General features: G+C 39.0%; 2 protein-coding genes across 3 annotated transcripts; one reads left to right on the forward strand and one right to left on the reverse strand.

Annotated features, from left to right (window-relative positions):
- Positions 1 to 633: 633 nt before the first annotated feature.
- Positions 634 to 11,590, forward strand: atl1 (atlastin GTPase 1). Its single transcript, XM_062440123.1, has 14 exons — positions 634 to 673; positions 2,561 to 2,811; positions 3,980 to 4,114; positions 5,016 to 5,120; positions 5,346 to 5,396; positions 5,642 to 5,698; positions 5,954 to 6,046; positions 6,194 to 6,332; positions 7,858 to 7,985; positions 8,645 to 8,701; positions 9,054 to 9,125; positions 9,211 to 9,642; positions 11,175 to 11,189; positions 11,477 to 11,590. The coding sequence occupies exons 1-14, from the start codon at positions 634 to 636 to the stop codon at positions 11,588 to 11,590; spliced, it is 1,689 nt and encodes a 562-aa protein (XP_062296107.1).
- A 2,269-nt stretch (positions 11,591 to 13,859) lies between these two features.
- sav1 (salvador family WW domain containing protein 1) lies at positions 13,860 to 23,336 on the reverse strand. 2 transcript variants are annotated; one of them, XM_062440127.1, is made up of 6 exons: positions 23,019 to 23,336; positions 20,432 to 20,789; positions 20,248 to 20,311; positions 16,874 to 17,175; positions 16,544 to 16,699; positions 13,860 to 15,643 (listed from the first exon to the last, which is right to left on the reverse strand). In XM_062440127.1, exons 1-6 carry the CDS (start codon positions 23,110 to 23,112, stop codon positions 15,430 to 15,432), a joined length of 1,188 nt encoding a protein of 395 aa, XP_062296111.1. In that variant the 5' UTR covers positions 23,113 to 23,336; the 3' UTR covers positions 13,860 to 15,429. The 2 variants fall into 2 exon arrangements, with proteins under 2 accessions (XP_062296111.1, XP_062296110.1); XM_062440126.1 differs by having other exon boundaries at positions 16,874 to 17,144; positions 20,202 to 20,789.
- Between the last annotated feature and the right edge of the window lie 1,730 nt (positions 23,337 to 25,066).

Genomic DNA, 25,066 nt, shown 5'->3' on the forward strand with positions numbered 1-25,066 from the left:
GGTTATTTGACAATAATATGAAGCTTCAGTCTTTCAAATGAGTAAAATCAAGTAGGCCCCCATCACTCCCATTATAAGCACATTTGAGGGGGATCTTTTAATAGCCAGTATGAACAGGAACTTCTTTCACTGTTCATATGGACACATGACTGTTGTTTTAAGACATAATTTAAAAAGAAATTGTGAACTTACCCTTTAAAATACGCATATACACTATAGTCCTTGAATGCAGCATGCGCTCCCATATCTGTTTATTTAGCGCCACCTACAGTCAGCAGCTGGTAACACACTCAAGTATCTTCAGCATAATGAAAGAGACGTGTCTCAAATTGCACCGGGCGATACTCAGAGGTTTGGTTTATTTTAACATAAACTGACACTTAAAAACCTCAAGATGTTTCCCCTCTCTTCTTGAAGCTGCCACTTCACAGGCGCAGTGCACAACAGACAACAGCGCCCCCTGTTGACACGTGTGACTCCTGCATCGCACTGGGAATAAAAAGCTCCATCATCCTCCTGCGATGCGAGCATCGTTTCGGCGGAGACAGGGCATCCTCCCAACCCCCCGACACCCATGACCACCGACTAGGGCCGTGCAGTAAGAGACAAACAGAGGGACATACGGACAGTATTATGGCGAAGCACCGTAAAGACAGAGACAGCTGGGGTGAGTGTACGTACCACATTTGATATATATATTAAAATATATCACGCTACCTTGACGCACATACATTTTTTTTTATTCCTGTCGAGGCGAGGGGTGTATTCAATGCGGCCAATTTATATTAGACTCCACAATGAAGGGCTTGTTTGCGTTTCGACATTATCCAGTGTGTGTTTATTTTGATGCTGATATTACGTGATGTTCCTGTTAGTGGTTAATACACCATGTTTCTGTTTGTCACTGCAGGAGAATCGCCCATACGTTCATGCAAACATAAGCAAGCGTACATTTTTTGCTTTAGAAATTATGTGTTACTATTAAAACCAGTGTGGAAAAAATTAAATATATAATATTTCAAATAAGCAGCATACAGGAAATACCCTTAAGGGGCGGCCCAGGCCCCAAAAGGCCTGGAAATAACCTTTCTGATTGTATTGTGTTTATGACAGTGAGCCCTCCTATGATGTTATATGGTGCATCTAGCAGGGAATTATGTAATATTGCATCAGTAAATAGCTTGTCATCATCCTCATGACTATCATCTTTACCCTAATCATTATTGCTGTGATCATCCTCACCTCCACTACTATGGTGATAACCAGTATCCTAATTGTCAGTGACATCACTCTATGGCCCAATTTAACTTTAAAGGCACGCCTGCAAGGGAGGTAGAAAAGAGGATTGAATCATTAGTGTGTTTGTAAAAAAAAAAAAAAGGGGGCTGAAATGCTGCTATTTGTCATTAGAGAGTTTATCTGGACTGACCCACTTCAGGCACACAGTGTTTCTGACGTCTTAGTCTGTTTTAAGGACAGCAGCATGATCAGGTTAACCGGACTCGGGTGAGGCCTTTGCTGGAGACGTGAAGTCAAACAGACACTACTCTTCAGGGCTGAGAGAAAGAAACCTTGGCTGATTTTTGCTTAAATTATTCACCGTGCATTCTTGGCACCCTTCATTAATTTTTGAGTGCGCTTCCCCCAAAAAAAGAAAAAAAATGTGCCTGCTACTCCTTAATATGTCACAGTGCCTTAGACATGGTTAATTTGAAATTGTATCTTAAAATCACTATCGCAGCCACACAGATCAGAGTGAGTGATGCATTTTGAGGATTTTCTTCTTTTTCTGCTCTGTGCTACAGTCTGATCAGAGTTTGTTGTAGCATAAAGCAGTGGTTCTCAAACTTTTTTATATCAAGGCCCCTTAAACTGACACAAATTCAACCACGGACCCCCTTTTGATCAGATTTTGCTCCAGAGAAAAGATTTTTGCCCATCATCAAAATAGTCATACATTCAGTCATCATGATGGAGTTATAGTGAAAATAGATGATTCCCCTTTTTGCTCGGGACCCTCTGGAAACACCTCAGCAACCATAAGGGGGTCCCTGGACCTTACTTTTTGATCCACCGGCATAAAGAATGCATTACAAGAGAGGGATTTAGGAACTAAAATAGCATCCAGTCTCTGCATGAGAATGGTCATGCAGCATGCACAGTCTCTACATGAGACAGCAGAGACTGGAAACACACTGAGTCACTGCCTGGAAAGATCCAGAAAAAGCTCTGGATGCACATGATCTCATTGGATACAGACAGATGGGATGGCAGGACGTGATTCATTATTAGTATTAACAAGCTCGCAGGCGAAGCTATTGATCTGGAGCTAACAGGAAGTAATAATGGACTCATCTTTCCTGTTTCCTCACTTAATGGACCAGTTTTCTCATCATCACTATGAGGAAGTTCTTGCTTTTCATTTGATCACATGATAACATTTGAGTTGACTTTCCATTACTGATTTTTAAAAAAAACACATGAACACATTAATTGAACTCCTTCTTAGATTAAATATTCAAAAAAAATTCTGATTCTTCTCCTCTGCCTTCTCCCACAGGGTCCCTCGGTGACAAAAATGTGTACGACTGGAGCTCAGAGGAAGAGGAGCCGGATGGACGAGCTCGGCCCGTCCAGGTGCTGTTGGTTAAAGACGACCACACATTCGAGCTGGACGAGGCAGCACTGAGCCGCATCCTGCTGTCAGAGGAGGTCAGAGACCGCGAGGTGGTGGCTATCTCTGTGGCCGGAGCTTTCCGCAAGGGCAAATCCTTCCTCATGGACTTCATGCTGCGCTACATGTACAAGCATGTAAGTGTCTGTTGTCTGTGCAGCGATGGAGTTGAGACCTTGATGCTGCCTTTGATTGCACATAGGCTAAGTTGTTTTCTTGTTGCTCGAAGGGAAAAGCTTTTTAGTGACGACTGCATGTTTTAAAGACTTTCTAAAGTTGTGCATAATGGAGTATGACCAAAAGCAGAACTATCTACTTTTCCACTGAAGCTGCAAATATCTGATCTTTTACTGATATTTTACTTTCATTTAAAAGATAGGCAGCTTTTTCTCCAGAAAATGTAGTCTTGTGATGATGGAAAAGTCTCTTATTAAGCTCACCAGTGGACATTAAACCCAAACTAATCACATTTCCAGTGGTGGCAGCTCTGACAGGAAACAGCAATGATTTCTTTTTTTAATCTTTTATTTATTCAGGGAAGTTCCACTGAGAGGAAGCCTCTCTTTTGCTGTGATCACATCTACATTCACAAAGTTAAATACATTCACACCTGCGAGCTGCCCAGTACAACAGTGTGATCTGTCGGTCACTGAGCGGCTCTACTGGAGCAGTTGGGGTTTGGGGCTTTGCTCAAGGGAACCTCAGCGCTGGTAATGAGGGAGGGGCAAGATAAGAAAAGATAAGATAATCCTTTATTAGTCCCACGATGGGGACATTTACAGCGTTACAGCAGCAACTTGGATAGCAAACTTGAAAGAGCATCAATAAAAAAATAAAGAACAATAAATAATAAGTGAGCAATATGAACAAACGGTAATAAAAAATAGTCACAGTTTGTTGAGAGGAATATCAGTGTTGTCAGAATGATATAATACCAGAGTGTGATATTGATATTACACAGATTGAAAGTGAAAAATATATTGCACAGTTGAACTGAAAGAAATATTACACCTGAAATACTGATATTGCACTGAAGTGTACATGAAAAAGTGTAGTTTGTAAGCTGGCTTCTCTAACTATTAAGCCACCGCTGCCACAGAATGTATTACATGAAGATGGAAACTGGGGAAAATAAATGGGAACAGCAAATAAGATGTAATTTCAGGTTTTAGACTCTTTTGCTGAAGCGAGGAAAAAAACCTCCGACAAATCAGCAGCAAACCACACTTTGCTCCAATATTTAATAAAAATGAAAACAGGATGAATTCAACTATGAGCTAACCCGTCTGATCTCATGGCGGGCAGGCATCTGAAGACTGGCTCGGGGATTCAGACGAGCCTCTGACTGGCTTCTCCTGGAGGGGGGGCTCAGAGAGGGAGACTACAGGGATCCAGATCTGGAGCGAGGTCTTCCTGGTGGACAAGCCAGATGGAACAAAGGTAGAGCCTGTGTATTAATATCTAGTAGACTATTAAATACAACGAGCCACAATGATACACTGAACTCCATCCTTTCTGTAGTTTTATTCATTTTAGCAATAGTTCTGCAGAAGATTACACTATTTAAAACCACAGTTTGGCCAATTAAAGGACATTTTTCAAGTCTGTCTTAAAACAATAGTCAGTTATTCCCTCTTTGTGTTTCCCTGTTGAGCTATGGTGGAAGTATAGTAAAAAAAAGGGCGGGACTTTGTCACTAAAAAGACTGTCACATTGAAACATACAGTATCTACTTGATTTGACTTATTTGGATGGCTGAAGCTTCATATAAGCTTCAGATAAACTTTTAAATCCTTTTTTACCCAGAAGGAGGACTGTGGATTTTTTCCCACATCACTTATATTGTAAGTACATTACTAATTTTATGGTCAGTATGAACAGGAGGAATGATTACAGCAACAAAAACAAATATGTATCCATTTTCATTTGGGCACCTGACTTTTATTTTAGGACAGACTTGAAATGCGGTGAAACTATCCTTTAACTTGAATTGTTCTAGCTTTTATGTAATTTCATTTAGATAGATTGCACTCTTCTTTTACACCTGTGTCAACCAAAAATCTCCAATCCCAAAGCAAATGAAAAGCCTGATTGTTCAGCATTAGATTTGATCTCACTTTGTCATTATTTTTAAAATAATGCCGTTATACCAGATCTCTAAAACTCCATCAGAACCAACCCATGAGCTCATTTTCGTCACATGTACTGTTTGTTCCGCACGATTGTCTAATCCCTCACTCACGATGTTACACCTCACTTGAATCAACACAACAGAGGCATGAGAAACAAGCTGTGCTACCTCTCAGCACAGGCCGGTGACTTCATCTGTCTCATTGTGCAGGTCGCAGTGTTGCTCATGGACACACAGGGCACGTTTGACAGCCAGTCGACGCTGAGGGATTCGGCCACCGTGTTCGCTCTGAGCACCATGATCAGCTCAATGCAGGTACAATGACTTTGACCCATCTGACCCAGCTTCACTTCAATAATCACTATGAATATTCATGTATGAATATAAATTAGGAATATATACAGTATGTAGGCTTGTAAGAATAGGCACTTTTGCCATTTTTGATTTTTAACAACACTCCAGAAAATTGTTTTTGCTCTTTTCACTCCACTTAGAGCCACTTCAAAGGAAATATTCTGTATATTTTTGCCCTTTTTTCAGGTTTACAACATCTCACAGAATGTACAAGAAGACGACCTTCAGCACTTGCAGGTAATGCTCAACATTTCCTAAATGCATAACACAGTTTTCAAAGAGAAAGATCAAGACTTGAAACATGTTGTAAGCAAAAAATGTAAAATAATATTTGGCCATATGCTGTGGCTGAACCCTCGCATCCTATTCAAATTAGACTCATTTTTACATTATATATATATTTTAAACGTCTGCATTATTTACTCACAACATTTCACATCATTTTCATTACAGTTTCTATTTTCTCGTCCATTTTATTTCAGCTTTTCACTGAGTACGGCAGACTAGCGATGGAGGAGACATTCCTCAAACCTTTCCAGGTACTGTGTATCAGTTTCACTTGCTGGATCTGCAACAGTTTCGCTAATTGCAAACAAATGTCAGTAAATTAAATTATTCTAGGTATTTTTTTCAAGCCGATTCAAATATCGAATGGGAGTTTGTTATGTAAGATTGATAGTCACTGAAAAGGGTTTGAAAGTGAAAAAACTAGTACCAAAACAAATGCTGGAAATGATTTGCAAATATGGGCATAATGTTATGAATAAGAGTGACATGGTATGTTTCTTTCCTAGTCCATGATTTTCCTCATTCGAGACTGGAGTTTTCCATATGAGTTTCCATACGGACAGGAAGGAGGAATGAAGTTCCTCGAAAAGAGACTCAAGGTGCGTGCTTTTGGTGTGCGGTGCTGAATATCTCATAAATAACATGCAGTTTACATAATAACAGCTTTACAAAGCCACATGAATGTAGGGGGAACCAAACTGAAGCACATCTAAAACATGACTCATGCGGTCGTGTTTTTGATACAGATCTCAGAGAACCAGCATGAAGAGCTGCAGAATGTGCGTAAACACATCCATTCCTGCTTCACCAACATCTCCTGTTTCCTGATGCCTCACCCCGGTCTCAAAGTGGCCACCAACCCACACTTTGATGGAAGGATTAAAGGTACACTTCTTCTGTCTTACAGTATAATGTATTATTGTTTCAGCACAGAATCGTAGTAATGTCTAATTGAACTATTTCTGACCTCCAGTTATAACAGTTACAGTATTATGATTATTATTATATTCCCATTGAGTTTCAGTCTACTTCTCTCAAGAACTTCAAATATAGGCTTAGATCTGTCTGATGAAGCAAACTCAACTATTTGAACTGATCATATCTCACTATAATTGGCCTTTCACTCTCTCTCTCTCTCGCCCTTTCATAAGTAGTTGACTGAACACTAACACACTTCAATACATGCATGCACACATTTGCATGCTCACTCACATTCATATGCAAAAACACACACACACACACACACACACACACACACACACACACACACACACACACACACACACACACACACACACACACACACACTCTGTTTACATTATTTTATTTATTTTATGTGTTTGCTTGGTTTATGTTTGCTTTTACATCCTCTGGCTGCTTGTTTGTTTATGTTTGTGGATTACATGGCTTCTATCTTTGCTTATAATGTGTATTGAGGTGAAACCACTACTATAAGCCTTGAGGTTTTTTTTTCTAAATCTCACCTGCACAATTTGCTTCTTCTCTTTTGTTGTTGTGTTTCTGGTGATTTGTTTTACCATGCAAAACAATCTAATCTGTGTTGTTTACATATTTTAAACAATACTGTATGAATCCTGCAGGTTATATAGTTATAAATACAGTATTCAGTAAACAGGACTCCCCATTCACAGGCAATATTTTGTGACCCATGTGTTTTTATCGCACCAGTGGATGCTCGTGCAATTTTGCCAACCAACTTGAAGAAGCTTCAGCTGAATCGTGATGTTCACTAGTAATAAAGTCACTGTAAAGTCAGTTCAAAGTCAGTTAATTTTTCAGGTATAAATACAATGTTGGAGAAAGTAACAATATCCTTTACTTGAGTAAAAGTAGCAATACCACAGTATAAAAATACTCAATACATGTACAAGTAGATTTTTCACTTTGGCAGTTTTGCAATTGAGCTCATTTTATTCTTATACATGGTTTGGTGGTTTAGTCCTTTGAAATACATCAAGATCATAATATTTTTTGGATGTAAATTCTTAATTTGCAAAGAACCTGCTAACTATGTCTGTCAGGTAAATGTTGTGGTTAAAAGGTGCAGTATTTACCCTCAGAACTGTAGTGGTCTAGATTCAGTATAAAGTAGCATAACATGGAAATATTTAAGTGAGGTACACGTACCATGTGTTCTTTGTTCTTTGGTCTTTGTTGTTTTTTGGTTTTTGAATGACAGATAAAGGTGGGGCACTGACTGGAGGTTTTGGGAACCTGAGCTCTGGGGAAAAAAAGCTATTTTATGTCTGATGATCTTCATGCTGATCTTTCCCACCCTTTTCCTTCCTCTGCAAACCACCAGATCAGAGTAAAACTGAACAAAGGCTGTTGAGTTTCTGCCCATACTGTAGTTTGTACTCACCAGCTGTTGCATCTCTTCCTCGTCTAGAGATCGACGGCGAGTTCATCAACAACCTGACGATCCTGGTCCCCTGGCTGCTGAGTCCTCGCAACATCGACGTTAAGGAGATCAACGGCAGCAAAATCACCTGCAGAGGCCTGGTGGAGTACTTTAAGGTCAGAGCGACAGACCACGTTCATTTGAACCACACAAGCCAACACTGTACTTTTATTGTAGTTTATTATTCTGCGATACTTTATCTTTTGTAATTAAAACTATTTATATGTATACTTTACACTCTACATTAGAGCCAGACAGATATATCAATATTATCAGGTCGAAACTGGTCTATTACAGATACATCGGTATCAGTGCATATGTCTGATAGGCAGCAATATTTTTTTAAAGTTATATTGGCAACATTTTATGAATATTTGACCCTTTTTCTTAATTCAAGTTTAGTACATATGTTGTTTTTTTTGTATGTGTTAATTTTGTTGTGTTATTATTTATAGTAATGTATTGTTATTAAATTCCCAAGTTTACACACACAAGTGTTTGATATGTGAGGGAGCATTACAAAGAATGTGTGTTTAATGTACATATTCTGTAAATATAAGATTATCGGCCGATATATCAATATTGGAATTTTTATATTCCTTTAATATCAGCATCAGCATCGGCCCCAAAAAATCCAGTATCAGTCAGGAACTATTCTACATGTAGATCAGTAACTGTTGTACGTTTAAGCACAAGACCAAATCCAACATGTTTATGTTCCTTGATCATTTTTATTATATTATTCTGATTTTTGTCAACCTTCTGCTGCTTTCAGGCATACATCAAAATCTACCAAGGTGAGGAGCTGCCTCATCCAAAATCCATGCTGCAGGTACATTTGTCTCATTGTGTTGTTAACTTAGAGCATTGTGTTTAAGATTTTGCATACATATGATAGTTCATAATTCTGTCTACAAAGTATAATTTTCTGTGTATTTTATTGCAAATTCTCACTTCATTTGCGACTACTTGTGTCTCAATACATTACAGTTGCTATTTTTGTTGGTGTGTGTAATATTTAACATGTTTTATTTATGTTTTTAACATGTTTTATTTAAATATAGGTCATGTAGTTTCTTGTTTATGCACCTGCTCCTGTACTTCTGCTGCTGTGGCACCTGTTTTTCTTACCTTATATCATCTTAAAACAAATGAACTATATGTTTTCATGTATTTCCTCTCAGGCCACGGCAGAGGCGAATAATTTGGCAGCAGTTGCAGCTGCAAAAGATCTGTACAACAAGAAAATGGAGGAGGTACGTGCAGACACAAAGGGGAACTGCAGGGAAGTTTCAAACTGTCCACCAGCTTCTTTACACTTACCCTCTCCTCTGTCTGCAGGTCTGTGGGGGTGATCGGCCCTTCCTGGCCCCCAGCGAGCTGCAGGCCCGACACAGCGTCATCAGAGAAGAAGCGCTGCAGGTTTTCCGGGGCGTGAAGAAGATGGGAGGCGAGGAGTTCAGCCGCCGCTACCTGCAGCAGCTGGAGGGAGAAATCGACGAGGTGTTTGTCCAGTACATCAAGCACAATGACTCCAAGAACATTTTCCACGCTGCCCGCACGCCGGCCACCCTGTTCGTGGTCATCTTTGTCATGTACGTGGCCGCGGGCATCACAGGCTTTGTGGGTGTGGACATCATTGCCAGCTTGTGTAACATGATCCTGGGCCTGGCATTGATCACTCTCTGCACCTGGGCCTACATCCGGTACTCCGGGGAGTACAGGGAACTGGGCGCCGTCATCGACCAGGTGGCTGGTGCACTGTGGGACCAGGTAAGTCAATCAAAACATGAACGTGAATGAAGTATCGAAACAAATTTGCTGTTTAACTTCATCAATATTTGAATCAATGCTCACCAAGTTCAGTTTATTAATAATGCATAGTATAGTGTCTGCACATTATACATATATAAATATTTTATATGTGCACACCCGCATGGAAAAACCAAAGTTAGATACACAAACACATGAATATAGATTAAATTACATACTGTATTCTTGCACATGATGTAAAATCTGTTATAAAAGTAGAAGAAATGTGTTTTACGGCTGAGTTTAAGATTCTTAGCTGAGCCAAAAATCACTACAAACAGATAAAGATAGAGGAGGATGTACTGCTTTACTGTGTATGGTTTAGTATCACATAAACAAGATGGTATCTGTTAGCAGCTCTATAGTTCAGAAGGAGAACTTCAAAATCAGCTCTGGTGATGATTGGCAGCCAATTACAGTAAAAGACACCTAAATTGGTCATAAATAGTCAAATGTCTGTTTAGGACCCTTAAGTGATTTTAATTAGACTGTAAAGAAGCACACAGATGTAGGGCTGCAATTAACATTTATTTTCATTACAATCTATGGACCATTTTTCACTTAATTAATTTGTGCTTAATTTCTCTTTAGAAAGCAATAAGTGTCCATCACACATTTCCAGAGTAAATTGTGATGTCTTAAAGTTGTTTGTTTTGTCCAACCCACAGTCCAAAACACAAATGTTTTCACTTTACTTTATTATAAAAATCAGAACAACACATTCATCACATTTGAAAAACTTGCGAAACTTTGAGATTTTGCTTGATAAATGACTGAATGAAACGATAAACTAATACTTTCAACACACTGTCGATGCTGTAAGTGAATGCAACATTGCAGCATGAGCCCATAAATATAAATAAATGATGTTTTTCATTGATGGAAAAGTACATTTAGGATAAAGAGAAATAAAAAATTACATACAAATTCAAAATCAAGGTTCATGGTTATGGTAAAGATGATTGTTTTCTATCCTCTTATTCTGCCAATAAATTTCTATATTACTCAATTAATTATTTAGTCTATAGTAACCCTAGAAAATATTTAAAATTAATAATACAAATTCCCAAAGTTCACTTATTTAAATTGTTTGTTTTCTCCAACAAGCAATATGAAACCAAAAGATGTTTAATATCACTGTCATAGACGACTAAGATATCTAAATATTCACATTTAAAGCTGGAATTAATGAACCACTAAATCTTTACTTGATAACTGGAATAATTAATGACTAATGACTAATAAACTAATCAACATATAAATACTGTTGACTCAGGCACATTTCTCTATCAGTAACATACTGTATGTTATATTTTTGAACCACTAGATGGCGACAATCTCCATTAAATTATTGGCAGACAAATTGAGCTCAGATCCAGATTACAGCAACATGTCTTTGTTATTGAAGAATCTGTTCTTATTGCCTCACTTGTCATAATACTGTCTGTACATTTGTGCTAATAATGATATCTTTCTCTCCTCTGCCTCCTCAGGGAAGCACAAATGAGGTAAGCGGAGCAATCTAAGTGGGAATAATCACAAAGGCGGGAATACAAAGAGCAACTTTTTGGAGAGCATGGACAGGCTCTCACATTTGTACTTTCATATAAATAAGAAACAGACAGTTGATGCCAGTGTGACGTTGCTGCCTATTTTTGTCACCATTTCCCATCTGTGTTGCTCCCAAAATTGCTCTGTTTGTATCCCTGCCACGACATTTTCTCAAGTTATTTTAACGAGTTGAAATCCTTTGCCTGTAACCACCCACATGCACCCCCTCCCTTCGCTCTCGCAGGCTCTCTACAAGCTGTATAACGTAGCGGCCAATCACAGGCACCTGTACCACCACGCCTTCCCGGGTCCGCAGATGGAGGACGTCGCAGAGGAGCACGACAGGAAGAGGAACTGATCAGATCAGACAAAAACCACAGCAGGGACTTCCTGGTGATGGACACGAGGAAGGAGGGGAGGAACATCCTCACCTATCAGGCACTCTTTTATCTCGGTATTGGCAGCCCACCAATACATTCACTACTTTAAATCTAATAAAGGACCGTGTAATGTTCATGTATAGGCAACGCCAGAGCATCTTCTCAGTGGGCGCCTGCTATCAAGCGATGGATGCCTTGAATCATCATCATCGTCATCGCTCACTTTTTTGTCTGTGAAAAAGAAAAATGTAACACCTGCTGTACAGACACTGTAGGCACTCTGCCGGAGGAAGCCTCGGCATATCCAACCTCCAGTCGGTTGTTGATTTCATTAAAGACGGGTTTTTGTTCCCCCCCTCCATCATTTGAAGGATTTTGACGACAGTTTTCGAACCATAGCTAAAAAAAAAAAAATCTGTTAAATCCCCATTTGTGACTTAATTGTTTCCGTTCTTTGAAGTTTAGTGCTGTTTATAAGAATACACACATGTTGTTTGAAAGCCAAAATATGTGCTGTATGTTAAATAATGAAGCGTTACAAGAGTCATCAGCATGGTAAATGGTTAATGTCTGTCATCTTTACGCTCTTAAAAACCAGGTATACCTTTTTAAAAAATAATAATAATTGAGTTTTAATAGTTGTGACAAAGTGATATCGTGCCATAACATGTAAAAAAAAAAAAAAAAGAAAAGATTTCACATCAATTCACAGCCTGGCTACTATGGCACATTCATTAGTTGTACACAGTATATTTGTTTGATTTTGGAGGTTGGTGTTACTTTTTGACAGACTTCTGGATGAGGAGATACGCTTTGTGCTGGCATGTACTTTCAAATAACACACACAAAAAAAAAGAAAAACACACACACACATACACACACACACACAATGACACACACACAATGGTTTAAAGTTTACACAACATAGCTGACTCTCACTTTATAGTCCTTGCTTGCAGTTTTGTAATTAGGCAGCGTCCCCAGTGATGCTCTATACGTGTTTGGGCTTTGAGGTTGTTGAAGGGAAAGAGTGTCGTTTGGTTTGCATTGTGATGTAGAGGTGGCAGCTGAAACCATTGTTGTGTTTCTCTCTGAATGTTCGAGCAAATCCGAGGAATGTAGCTATTCTGCGGCCACCGAGGAATCAAAGCTAGATGTTATTAGGCGGGGCGACCGGCCTGTTTTTTTGTTTTTTTGGAAAGGATCCTCATTCCAGATCTCTTTCATCATCTTCACACACTTAAATTGAATCATCTGTAAGTAAAAAAGGAAAAAAAAGTTGCATGGTAAAAAAAAAGGACCGGCCCCGATTTTTATTTGTGCCCCCCCCCCTCCGACAAAACAGCTTGCATTCGTAAAACTAAAAAGGCTCGTATTGGTGACAGCACTTTTTTTCGGTGTTTGAACACTTTTGGCTTCGTAGACTGTTACTGTACGTTTGTAAAACTGTGATTATTGTTTTGAGCTCATTGAATAACCCTGAATCATAGCACTGTTAAAAAATATCTGCATTACATCCAGCTGCAGTGTCAAAAAATGTTCTTTTATTTTATTTTTCTCCTTCCTTCCCCCATGTGTGCGCGTCTGGTCACTGACAGTACAGGAACACTGTCATGCATATTTAGCAAGTTTATACTGAGGTTTGACCTCAAAGGTTGAAAATTTAAAGGCACTGCAGCAGAGTGGCTTCTCCAGTCTTCCACAGTGTATAATCAACGTGAGTGAGGCCTCTACACAAAGAACCATCTAGCGTGAGTTTAAAAAAAAAAAAAAAAAATCACATTTCTTTCACGACCGTTTGAAACATTTTGTCCATTCATGTCAACAAAGTGGCGTTTGTTTAGGTTTTCGTTGCATTAAAACTCCAAATTGACTATTAATTCAAGATTTAATGAGTTTAACAAAAAGAAAGATAGAAAAGTGAATAACTTGGATTAAACAATTCATTCCTAAAGCCGCCCTCATCCACATAAATCAACCCCGGATATCGTGGGAGCCCGAGTGTACTGACAGGTCAAATGAATCAGCCTCTTCCAAGTCAACACTGCTACGTTTCAGCACACGCATCGCAAGATTTCAGTTACAAAGAAATAATATCTAATAAAGTTGGACCAAATTAATGAAAAGCAGACTTCAGTAATTTGTTATGCTCAATAATCAGCATTATATTCAGTTACTTTACATTGTAAAAAGTGTTTGTTGAGGACGTGTGTGTCTGTGTGAAAGTGTAGCAAGAGGAAACAGGCGTTGTCTCAAAGGGTATTTGTTTTATTCACTGCAGACTTTATTGCTTATTTCCTGTATTTGCAATCCACAAAATTATGTATGTACAAACCGGTGAAACCATTCTGAAAAGATGCAACTGAGACCTTCCTGCACAGAGAAGGAGTCATGAAACAAAAAAGCTGAGATTCTCGATAAACCTACTCTACTGTCCACCGATCAAACACTCTTTAAAGAGTTCAAACACTTGTATTTCTTATTCTTGCTGTAAGTAAAGTTCCTGGTAGTTTAAGAAGAGACCTGAACGCAACTGTAAAAAGGTAATAGTGTTATAAACTACTTATATTTCCTACCACGAGTGAAAAATAATTGTAGAAAACTAGCACCGGCCTCAACTAGACAAAACCTATGGCTTAAAGACACTTCTGAGTATCTTAAAAGTGTGCGATTGATCGGTGATCAGTAGAATAAGCTTTCAAGAATCTGCACTTCAATTTAATCACAGAAGAGAGAGACGTGTCAGTCCATAAAAAAATAAGGCATTACCGAGGCAAGAAATATCCAGAAAGAATGAAACAAGGAGAATTGCACTTGTTTGGCAAACTTAAATGTCTTCTGAAGTGTTTTTTTAAAAAAAAGTTCCAGTAGCTTATTTATGTTTCATTATATAAACACACACAAGAATATTCCTGACTTACAGTAATGCCGAGAGCCGCGAGATGCTCAAACCACTGCATCAAATGTGATGCTTCATCCGACAAGGTCTTTAAATAAAGACGTGTTTCATATCAAAACTTAAATATCTGATAAAGTTTTGGTGGATTGTCTTATTAAGGATATGTCATTTTTTTTAAAAAGGAACAATGCACACTTTTTTTTGTTTAATGTAGAAAAAAGTGTGGTTTCAGTTTATGAGGGTAACAAAAGCAAAAAGGAAAAAAGTATTTTAATACGGAAACAAATTAGAAGAAGCTGCCTGTCTTTTTCTCCTGCAGGAAAAAACGACGGAGTAGCTGGTGTATACACGATATGAGCTGACATTGTAGAAATGCTGCGTTTAATGTTATTAAAAAAAAAAAAAAAAAAAAAAGGCACAATCTCAGGATGTTTTTGAACAAATATCCAGAGTTTTTTTCAGACTGTACTCCTCAGTCTTTAAAACAAAAAATCCATACAGCAATTCAGCTCTCAGGGCAGTGGCTGTAAATGGCACCACAAGCAGTCTCCCCAGATGTAGCACATTATAGGTTTTTCATTTTCTTCATTGGAGTTTTTTTTTCTTTTCAGTCACACAGTCATTCATACATTGAGTGTCACATTGAGGAGGGGGAAGGGGGGATAAAGGGGCTTCAGAGGAACCCCCACCCCCACCAACCCCCAACACCACCAATGTGCGTCTTGACTTCCTGGCTGATATATTTGGATTAAGCGAAGGCACAGATGTGTTTGGTAAAAAGAGGCAATTAAGAGTCAATCATGATTTCAAAGGAAACCCTGACCGCTCCCAAACTGTGGGAACCTCAGAGAGGTGTGGCAGCGATGGAGTCCCCACTGCACACACACACACACACACACACACGCACACACACACATATCACATGTTCCCTATGAAGTTCTTGTTGGGCTGCTGGGCGTACCACTGCTGCCGCTGTTTGCGAGCCTCCACCTCGGACAGCAGCGCCTGCCGGTACGCCTCGTAGGATTTGACGATGTGCTCCAGCTCCTTCATGAACAGCAGCTTCAGCATTCCCTGGTACGTGTCCAGGTCTGCCAGCTGGAACAACTCCCACTTCAAGATGTGGTCATACCTTGATGGAGAAAGGAAGAGATTCAATTGTGTTATTTGGATGAGTGGTTTATTTATATCACACATAAACATAAAACACAATACACATTTCTACTGGTTTCCAAGGGCGGTGAAGCAAATCATCAGTGGGTGTTGGTAATATGACATAAGAGGTAGCAAAGGGCCAATAAAAGTAGTCACAAGCTGATGTTAAAGGATGTAGCTGGAGATTTTCTATATTTTTCTAATTGTCAATAAATCTAATGTGCAGAGCCAAACCAACAACCAATCAATCCTTACAAGTATTATGTAAGTCTGATATCTCATTTCTCTGTGACATGGACCTCCATTACCATCCTGTGGGTTTATAAAACGGCTCCAAAGACTAATAACAGTAATCACATTTTGGATACAAGACACAATACTTTTAGGTATTGTAGGATCAGTTCGTTGTTGGTTTGGCTCTGAACATGAAATTTGTTGACAATTAATCATAATTACCAAATATTTCCTAGTTCTAACTTCACAAATGTGAGGATTTATTGCTCTTTCTAGTTTTTTTTATAATAGTAATATGAATATTTTTTGGGTTTAGGACAAAACGAGCAAGTTGAAGACGTCACTTTTGCCTTTGGTGAAAAGCACAAGAAAGTCTGCACACTGTAGCTCCCAATGCAGATATAGTTTTAATGGCATATCAAGAGTGACGTTTCGAGCATCTTGTTCTTCTTCAGACAACGTCACTCTTGATATCCCATTAAAACTATACCTGCATTGGGAGCTACAGTGTGTGGACTTTCTTCTGGCTTTTCACAGATTTAGGTTTTTTGTTCCAGATGTGTCTTCAGTAGCAGGCTTTTTCATCATTTTCCTGAAAATAACTGGCAGACTAAACAGTGATGAAAATACTACTAATACTCACTTGAGGGGGGCGCGTGCATACACCTGCAGCCAGTCTGGGATCTCGGCTGTGTGGTACGGGTTAGCTGGCACCAGCACCGGCTGGTTCCTCTCCGCAGGACGCGGCTGATAGGTCACAGGAGGTGGTAACGGTGGGGGCTGATCGTAGCGAGGCACACTGAAACAGACCGATAGAATATAAGTATTTACATCTTTTCAACCACATTAAAATAATCTAGACAACAGATTTTAAATAGTTTAGGAAGAAGTAGCATTCAGGGCTTAAAGGGGGCGATTAAAAAATGTATTATCATAAGCGTGGGAAACTTCAGTTTTCACATTAAACACGTACCTCGGAGCACAGGGGTGACGATACTGTGCCCTCTTGTTGATGTGATCCACATAGTAGACCCCGAACTCAGCCGACTCCACCTTCTCCCAGCCTGGAGGGAGCCCTTCCCTCTCTAGAGGGTGGCTCCAGTGTGTAGTGTTAGTGTTGTGGTCGATGTAGTACTTCCTGCCACGGATGGTCCAGTCGACGGTCCAGCCGGCCGGAAGAGGGAGGTCCTCTCCCGTCAGACTGGAGAGGTTCCCCAGGGACTTGGCCTGTATTCGACCTATGCCTGAGGAAAACAAACATTTCTTTTTAGAAACCTAGAGGGAGAGGGAGAGATGTCTGACCAAACATACAGCCGAGCAGCTGCCAGAACACAGAGCCTCCGGGAAAGCGGAAATATTTTGGGAGACTACTTAAAAACATCATGTGTGGGAAACTGTCATTTAAAGGAGAGGAATGTGTAGCATTTAAAAAGGTCGTTCTGATTTGGCAACTGTGCACACAGCAGGATAAGAGAGGAATGTATTGAATCACCACTTAAAACATGACTGATGCAGTTTTAAGTATTGCAGTGATTGTGGACAATGTTTCCTAATCCCTCTGACTCTCTGACCATAGTGACAGAGCATCTTATTCTGACCGACATTGTGTGATGAATGGTAGGAAATGGGAGTGTTGTTACATTCAGACAGGAAGGTGGAGAGATCTCTGCATACACAGACGCTCTTTCACTGGATGATGACAAACCACCAAACTCCCAAATTCCCAAATACTCAGACAGCAGAGCCGGTTTGTTCGACAGGTTTTGTTCTTTTTTATTGGTGAATAATGTCAGCGGAGGAATTCTGCCAACAGCTGTGTGAACAAATTAGGTGTAGGAGTGAGAACTATTATGAGTCAAAAGAACGAGCCTGGAGGGACCCAGAAAGTGTTGAAAACACACGAGAATGCGCAGAGGATGAAGAATCTCGGCAAAATGGCCGCTTCAATCTGATAAATTCTGCATGAGAGTGACAGCAACAGAGAGCCGCAGCTCTCTGCCAGCTGCTGAGTGAAGGGACGGGAATGTGAGAGTGTTCCGCAGAAATGTTCTCCTCCTCCTCCTTTTCCTCCACCTCATCATCATCATCATCTCTGCCCTTTTTCTTTAGAAACATGGCAGCCGGCCATACTCACTGCAGACTAAAGCTCAATGCATAACAGGAATTTTACTGGGTACAGTCGAGACGAGTTTACTACATTTACAAACGGTGATTCAGCAGTTAAGAAGGAAACAAAGTGGGCGACTTTGTGTTGAAGAAAAACATGATCTCAAACACCAATTATTGACAATAGATCCATTTAGGGATACTGCTCTTTGTTTTCTCATTGAGTCTTCCAGTTTCCTCAAAATTATTAAGGAGGTTAAACTGGATTTTATTCTTAAAGTTGTTTTATTTCTACCGAGAGAAAATGCTAACACCAGCACTTTACTGAAACTGAAGTACTTCCTAGAAAGTGAAGAAGGAGACAAAAAATGAGCTGCTAATCATGTGTCATGCTCACAATTATGATGCAGGGTTAATGAAAAAAAAATGTAAATACACAGTGTTTATGATTTTCTGATTATCTTCGACGAAACGTTCAAAAAATAGTGAAAACATTACATTCACAGTTTCTTATAAGCCTCAGTGATGTCTTCTATTTGCTCGTTTTGTCTGACTAACAGCCCGAAACTTTGAGATACGCAGTTCACTGTTAAACATGAGGAAGAAAAACAGCGAATCATCACATTCGGGAAACTGCAACCAGAAATGCTTGAAATATGACTGATACCATTATCCCATTATCAATATAGTTGGCAAAGAATTTTCTGTAGGTCAACTAATCGATTAATTGTTGCAGCTCTAACTTTTCCTCATATTTTTAAGTAGAGTTTTTTAAAGCCATGCTTTTTTTCCATTCTGAATAAACACTTATAAACTGCCTGATTTATTTTCAGTAAATATAAGGAGTACAGAAATACATATGTTAGAGTATTTTAAAACTAAATTTGCGAACAGTAAAGTTTTTACAGTGTAAACATAACGCTGGTTAATGAAAAGGGGCCATCAGCCAAGTTTAGGTGTATGACTCCTTCAAAACATCTCTGATTACAGCATTAACCTTATGTGTGCACTGTGAACATACAAAGAGCGGCACCTCAGCGCACGGATGATTCATAGCAGTGAGCAGAGTGAGGCTGAGACATTTGACTGGGGGCGGTGTGTAAATTGCTGGTTTGCTGGCAGAAAGATTCAGCAAACAGGAGGAGGTGAAAATGCCGAGCCCGTAAAGCTTGTTTAACTTCAACCCAAACAAGAGACGTGATCGGCAGGGCTGACATAATACGACACTGTGTGAGCGCCGTTGACAAGTCGCCCACTAAATAAAAGGTTCTCTAAATTCCTGTGACCCCGCAAAACTTTTAATCTCGTGAAAATTACACAGTCGTGTCACCGTGAAGTTTACAGCAGAGCGCAAAATAAAAAAAATATTTAATCCCTCTGACGAACTGAAGTAAAATCTTTCTTTTGGGCCTGATTTTCTGTCAGAGTCCCTGTGAGTCGTCCTAAACTCATCCATATTATTTCATGGTTTCAAAAAGGAGTCATACATTAATATAGCTACTTTATTTTAACTTTAATATTTGTTATGGACAGAAATGTTGATCAATACTTCCTTAAAAACCCCTACAAGACATATCTGTAGAGGTTGTAGACTTTCTGGTGCAATTTTCTTTCTCCTCAAACATCAATTCTCCACTTTCATACCTCAGAATTTATTGATAAAAAAAAACATAAAGATTTGAGTTTTAGTCCCTCAAGATGCTAAAACAACTGCCTGTCACATAGTTTCCAAACTCATGTGCAACTAGAGCCTGCAATTTCAGTCCTGTGTAACATTTTTTTACTCCTTTTCTTCCATTTTCATGTCAAAACTTAAAACTTAATATCTTGTGGCCTCTAGAAGAAATGTTCGACTAATACAGGGCTGCTACAGGATCAATTACCTGACAATTATTTTCCCAATTCATCATTTTGTCTGTAAAATGTCAGAAAATAGTGAAAAATATCTTCAAATGTCCAATGTGTTGCCTGATCAACATTAAAAAATCCAAAGATATTCAGTTTACTATCATGTGTGACACAGAAAAGCTTCAAATCATCAAATCTGAGAAGCTTCAACCAGAAAATTTGGCATTTCTGCTTAAAAAAAACGATTAAAACGATTTTTTGATTAACTTTCTATTGACTGATTGCTTGTTGCAGCTTTAGACCAATACTGTAAAAAGTAAAAAGGTCAAAACAGAGTCCATGTTTACCTGAAGGGGGTCTACTTGGAGCCGGGGGAGTGTGCTGTCGTGGAACTCTTTGGAAGTTGTGTTCATTGTGCTCATAGTATCTATAGTCCTCAGGAAAGCGGTCTGGGACCCTCCTGGGCTGGCGCTGCTGCTGCTGCTGCTGCTGTTGCTGTTGCTGTTGCTGTTGTTGCTGCTGTTGTTGCTGCTGCTGTTGTTGCTGTTGCTGTTGTTGCTGTTGCTGTTGCTGTTGCTGCTGTTGCTGTTGGTTCTCATAGTAAGGTTCAGAGGGGTAATAATAGCGGGCAGCGTCTCCGTTCTCAGACATGGGGCTCACGTCTGTGAGGAAGGACTGTGAGGAGCCCCCGTACTCGTGAGGCTGGTCTCCCAGACTGCGAGGCAGGTACGGAGGTGCTGACATACGGTGGCTCTCTCTTCGGGCCACCTCATGAGGAGGCCTCTGCACGGGGGCACGGAGGAAGCTCTTGTTGCGGGACACCACGGGCTCCCGGCTGGGGGCCACAGGGTAGGAAGAGGGCCCCATATCTGGAAGAGGGACCTCTGTGCGTCTGGGAATAGTGGGTCCATGGCGGATGAAAGAGGGCATAAGATCTGCAACCAGGTGAAGAGTTTAAGTGTCAAAAACGGTCACCGACTCAACTCAGCTATACATCAGCAGCATCAACAGGCAGTGACCAAATAATGTAGTTAAGTACAATTTAGAGGCACATATACTTTACTTGTGTATTTCCATTTTATGCTATTTTATACTTTATATTGTACTTTTTACTTCACTATATTTAAAAGTCATACTATGCAGGATTTTCTTTAAAAAACAATGAATAGACTCGTTCAAAAATAATCCACTAGAAGCGTGTATCAGTGTATTTATCTACAAAGACTTTATAAATACTCTATAAACTGTAGTTTCTTATTATTTTGCTGCATTCAGCACGCTTCAGGGTGTCGCTGTCTAGCATTACTTCTGTTGTTGGTTTACAAACTCCAACCAACAAATCCTAAACGTTTAACATCTATCGTTACTCTGCAGAAAAATGTAAATCTAATATGTTATTATTGTGTGTAATCAACTACTGAACAGTAAATGCAGTGAAGTCGGGCTGCAGCTAATGAATATTTCCATTGCTGACTAATCTGTAAATTATTTTCTCAATTACTGGACTAGTCATTTGGTCTTTAAAATGTCATAAAGTGCTGGTCACTGTTTCCTAAGGTCACAGATGTAACCTAAAATGCCTTTTGTCTCAGTCAGCAGTCCACAACTCAGTGTGCTATCATAGAGGACTAAAGACACCAGAAAATATTCATATTTAAGGTGGAAAAAGAGAATTTAGGCATTACTCAAAAAAGATAATCAAGATAATCGATTAATCTACTAATCGTAGTAGTAAAAAAAATAGCTCCACCTTCACCAATTACACTCTTAAAACGTTACTAACAGTTTAATACATCAATAATAGTTAAAATAATGTCTGCATACTACGTACTTCTGATAACATTCATGTTGCTGACAATACTTTCATACTTTTACTTAAAGGATGGCTTTATAATCTTTCAAGTCTGTCTTAAAACACATGAACATTGAAAGAGGTTTTCCTCGCTGTAATCATTCCTTCTGTTCATACCGACTATTAAAAAAATCTCCTTCAAATGTGCTTTCAATGTAAGTGATGAGGGACAAAATCCACAGCGTGTCCACACAGTCATTTAAAAGTTAATGTGAAGCTTGTATGAGGCGTCAGCAGCTCAGTTTGTTATATCAAGTGGATATCTGACACATTTACAGTCTTTTTAGCATCGAATTCCCTCTTTGTGTTTCTCATTTAAGCTGTGGTGGAAGTATAGTAACAAAAAGAGGGAAATTGGCACTAAAAAAAGACTATAACAGACCGTATATCTACTTTTGAGTATGGTTTAACCCTCACATACTGAGCCGTCACCGTATTTCATCACACAATTAGTCTCTATATCAAACTTCTGAGGCACCAATCATTCATAAGGACCTCATCAGTCACAAATAAACATATATATATTTTCTTTTTTTGAATATTCTGGGTCACATTAGGGGAAGAAAAAAGTACTTTTACAGCTCTTGGATGTAAAAATGTGTCAAATTTGACCCTGAACATGTATGTAAGGGTTAAGACATACTTTGAAAAACTATGAACCTGTCCTTTACATTACTACTCTGATCACTTCTTCCACCATTTCTGCTATAATTAAAGTCAACACCAGTAAGATGCATAACAATATAAAGCAAATTACATGTCTATATGTTAGATTAATGCAGTTTTCCCTTAATAAAAGTTTGTTTAACATCAATTCAAAGATCCCAGAGCAGATGACACATTCAATGGACAGACGTCAGCTCAGCAGCAACAAATGACTTTTTCAGCAACACCTCTACACTGGCTATAACTTCAGAAAACTATTAGAAATAAAGCTTATACAACCCTAATATATATTTAATTAATTAGTTCAGTATATTTGCTAACTTTCGGGGTGGTTAGGGTTATATAAGAAGTTAAAGTTTAGATATCCCAGCTGACTTGAAGGCAGCACAACATTTTAGTTAGCATCAGACCTGGTTAGCTGCTTGTTTTTGTTGCGATGAAGCTACAAAAAACATCGATTAAACAAATATTAACAAACGTATAAGATACAACAGTGACACAACATATTTCCACACATTCACCACAGCATGTTGGTTATTGTTAAGTAACTACTGTATTTGTATTTTTAAAAGTTAAATGTTTATAACCAGGCTAGCTGTAATGCTAACTGTGAGCTAGCAGGCTAACAATTTTTTAAGTCGCTTACTTCTGAGGAGAGGCGATGTTTCCTTCTTCACATATTTCCCGTGTACCTCGGCTGGTTTAGACGCTTCGTTTTTACTTTTCTTTCGAGAGAGCATAATAACTCAAAACTCAAAGCTACATCAACAACAACACGGTGCTGTAATGTCATGGCACGATCCCTCCACTCTGCGACCATCCCGTCCAGTTTGCAGAGACATGTTAAGCCCTTTTTTCTTTTTGTTAAATAATAATAAAAAAAAGTTGGGTTACTAGCAGCGATGAGTCTATTTTCCTGCGCGGCGGTCCGGTCCGCTGTGAGCAGGGCTGCTCCTCACCGGGAGAGATCACTGTACGGTCCTGCCCACAGAGACACACAGGAACTCACTGCATGCATGTAGGCTGCTTACAGTACTGCACTGAGTACAACATACAGTACTGCACTGAGTACAACATACAGTACTGCACTGAGTACAACATACAGTACTGCACTGAGTACAACATACAGTACTGCACTGAGTACAACATACAGTACTGCACTGAGTACAACATACAGTACTGCACTGAGTACAACATACAGTACTGCACTGAATACAACCTACAGTACTGCACTGAGTACAACATACAGTACTGCACTGAATACAACATATAGTACTGCACTGAATGCAACATACAGTACTGTACTGAGTACAACATACAGTACTGCACTGAGTATAACCATGAAGTACTGCACTCAAGTACAACCTACAGTACTGCACTGAGTATAACCATGAAGTACTGCACTCAAATACAACCTACAGTACTGCACTGAGTATAACCATGAAGTACTGCACTGAGTACAACATACAGTACTGCACTGAGTATAACCATGAAGTACTGCACTCAAATACAACCTACAGTACTGCACTCAAGTACAATCATGAAGTACTTTTACTTTACTTCAGTATGCTACTTCATACTTCCAACCCCACTATATTTCAGAGGGAAAGCAAAAAGTGTAATGATTTATTTTCACCATAATTCCATCAATAAGTAACATAATGTGTGATTATTTTGGTCAAAGGTTTGATACACTTACTGTAATAAAACTAAGACATATACATATACACATATACTTGTACTTTACTTGAGTTTTATGGTGCTTCATAATTTCACTCCACTATATTTCAGAGAAGATAAGATGGATATTTATTGATCCCCCTTGGGAGAGGTTCAATTTGACACAGCAGCACAGTAAGGCAAGACAAAATAGGATAAAATGAATACAATAAAATATGATATAGGCCTACAGTAAACTGGACCTTTGAGTAAATAAATCTTCAATGTATAAATGTGAAATATACAGACGTTCCTGAGATGATATACATGTGAATGTTCCTGACATTTAAATCTTCATACAGATGTATTTTCACTATAATTCCCTCCATAAGTAAAATAATGACAGAATGTATGACTATTTTGGTCATGTGTTTCATGTAGCCTACTTTTTGTAATAAAACACATAAAAGCAAAAATATGATCCTATGAGGGACCCTGGGATAAAATCTTATGGTTTAATCTCTATGGTCTAATATGTGTCAGTTTAGGGGTTTTTGATGTGAAAAAGTGTGAGAACCACAGTTTCCACTCCACTACATTTCAGGGGGAAATATTGTACTCTCTACTCCACTACATTTATTTGACAGCTTTAGTTACTTTTAAAATACAACACATTGTTAAAGATGAAACCAGTGGTTTTCAACCTTTTGTCTTTTAACGTCTTACAAAAAGCAGTACAGTGTGTAGTCGGGGTCACATTTCAGATGTCTCCGAGTTGTTAACAGCTCCACCAAATAGTGATTTTCCCTCTAAACTTCTTTTAGTTTCTTCTAAACATGGTTTAATTTCAATAAATGTGCAAATGATTAAATATTTAACCAAAATTAAAGAGAGGAAGAAGCCTAAAAACTGAGAACAGATTTGGGTATCAGAGCTTTGTTTATTCCTCTTTCCTCTCCCATTAATCATCACGACCCGACAGATTTATATGCTGACCCTTTGGAGGGGCTCGACCCCTAGGCTGGGAACCACTGG

The sequence above is a fragment of the Scomber scombrus genome, chromosome 19 (genome assembly GCF_963691925.1).
Source record: "Scomber scombrus chromosome 19, fScoSco1.1, whole genome shotgun sequence".
Taxonomy (NCBI): Eukaryota; Metazoa; Chordata; class Actinopteri; order Scombriformes; family Scombridae; genus Scomber; species Scomber scombrus.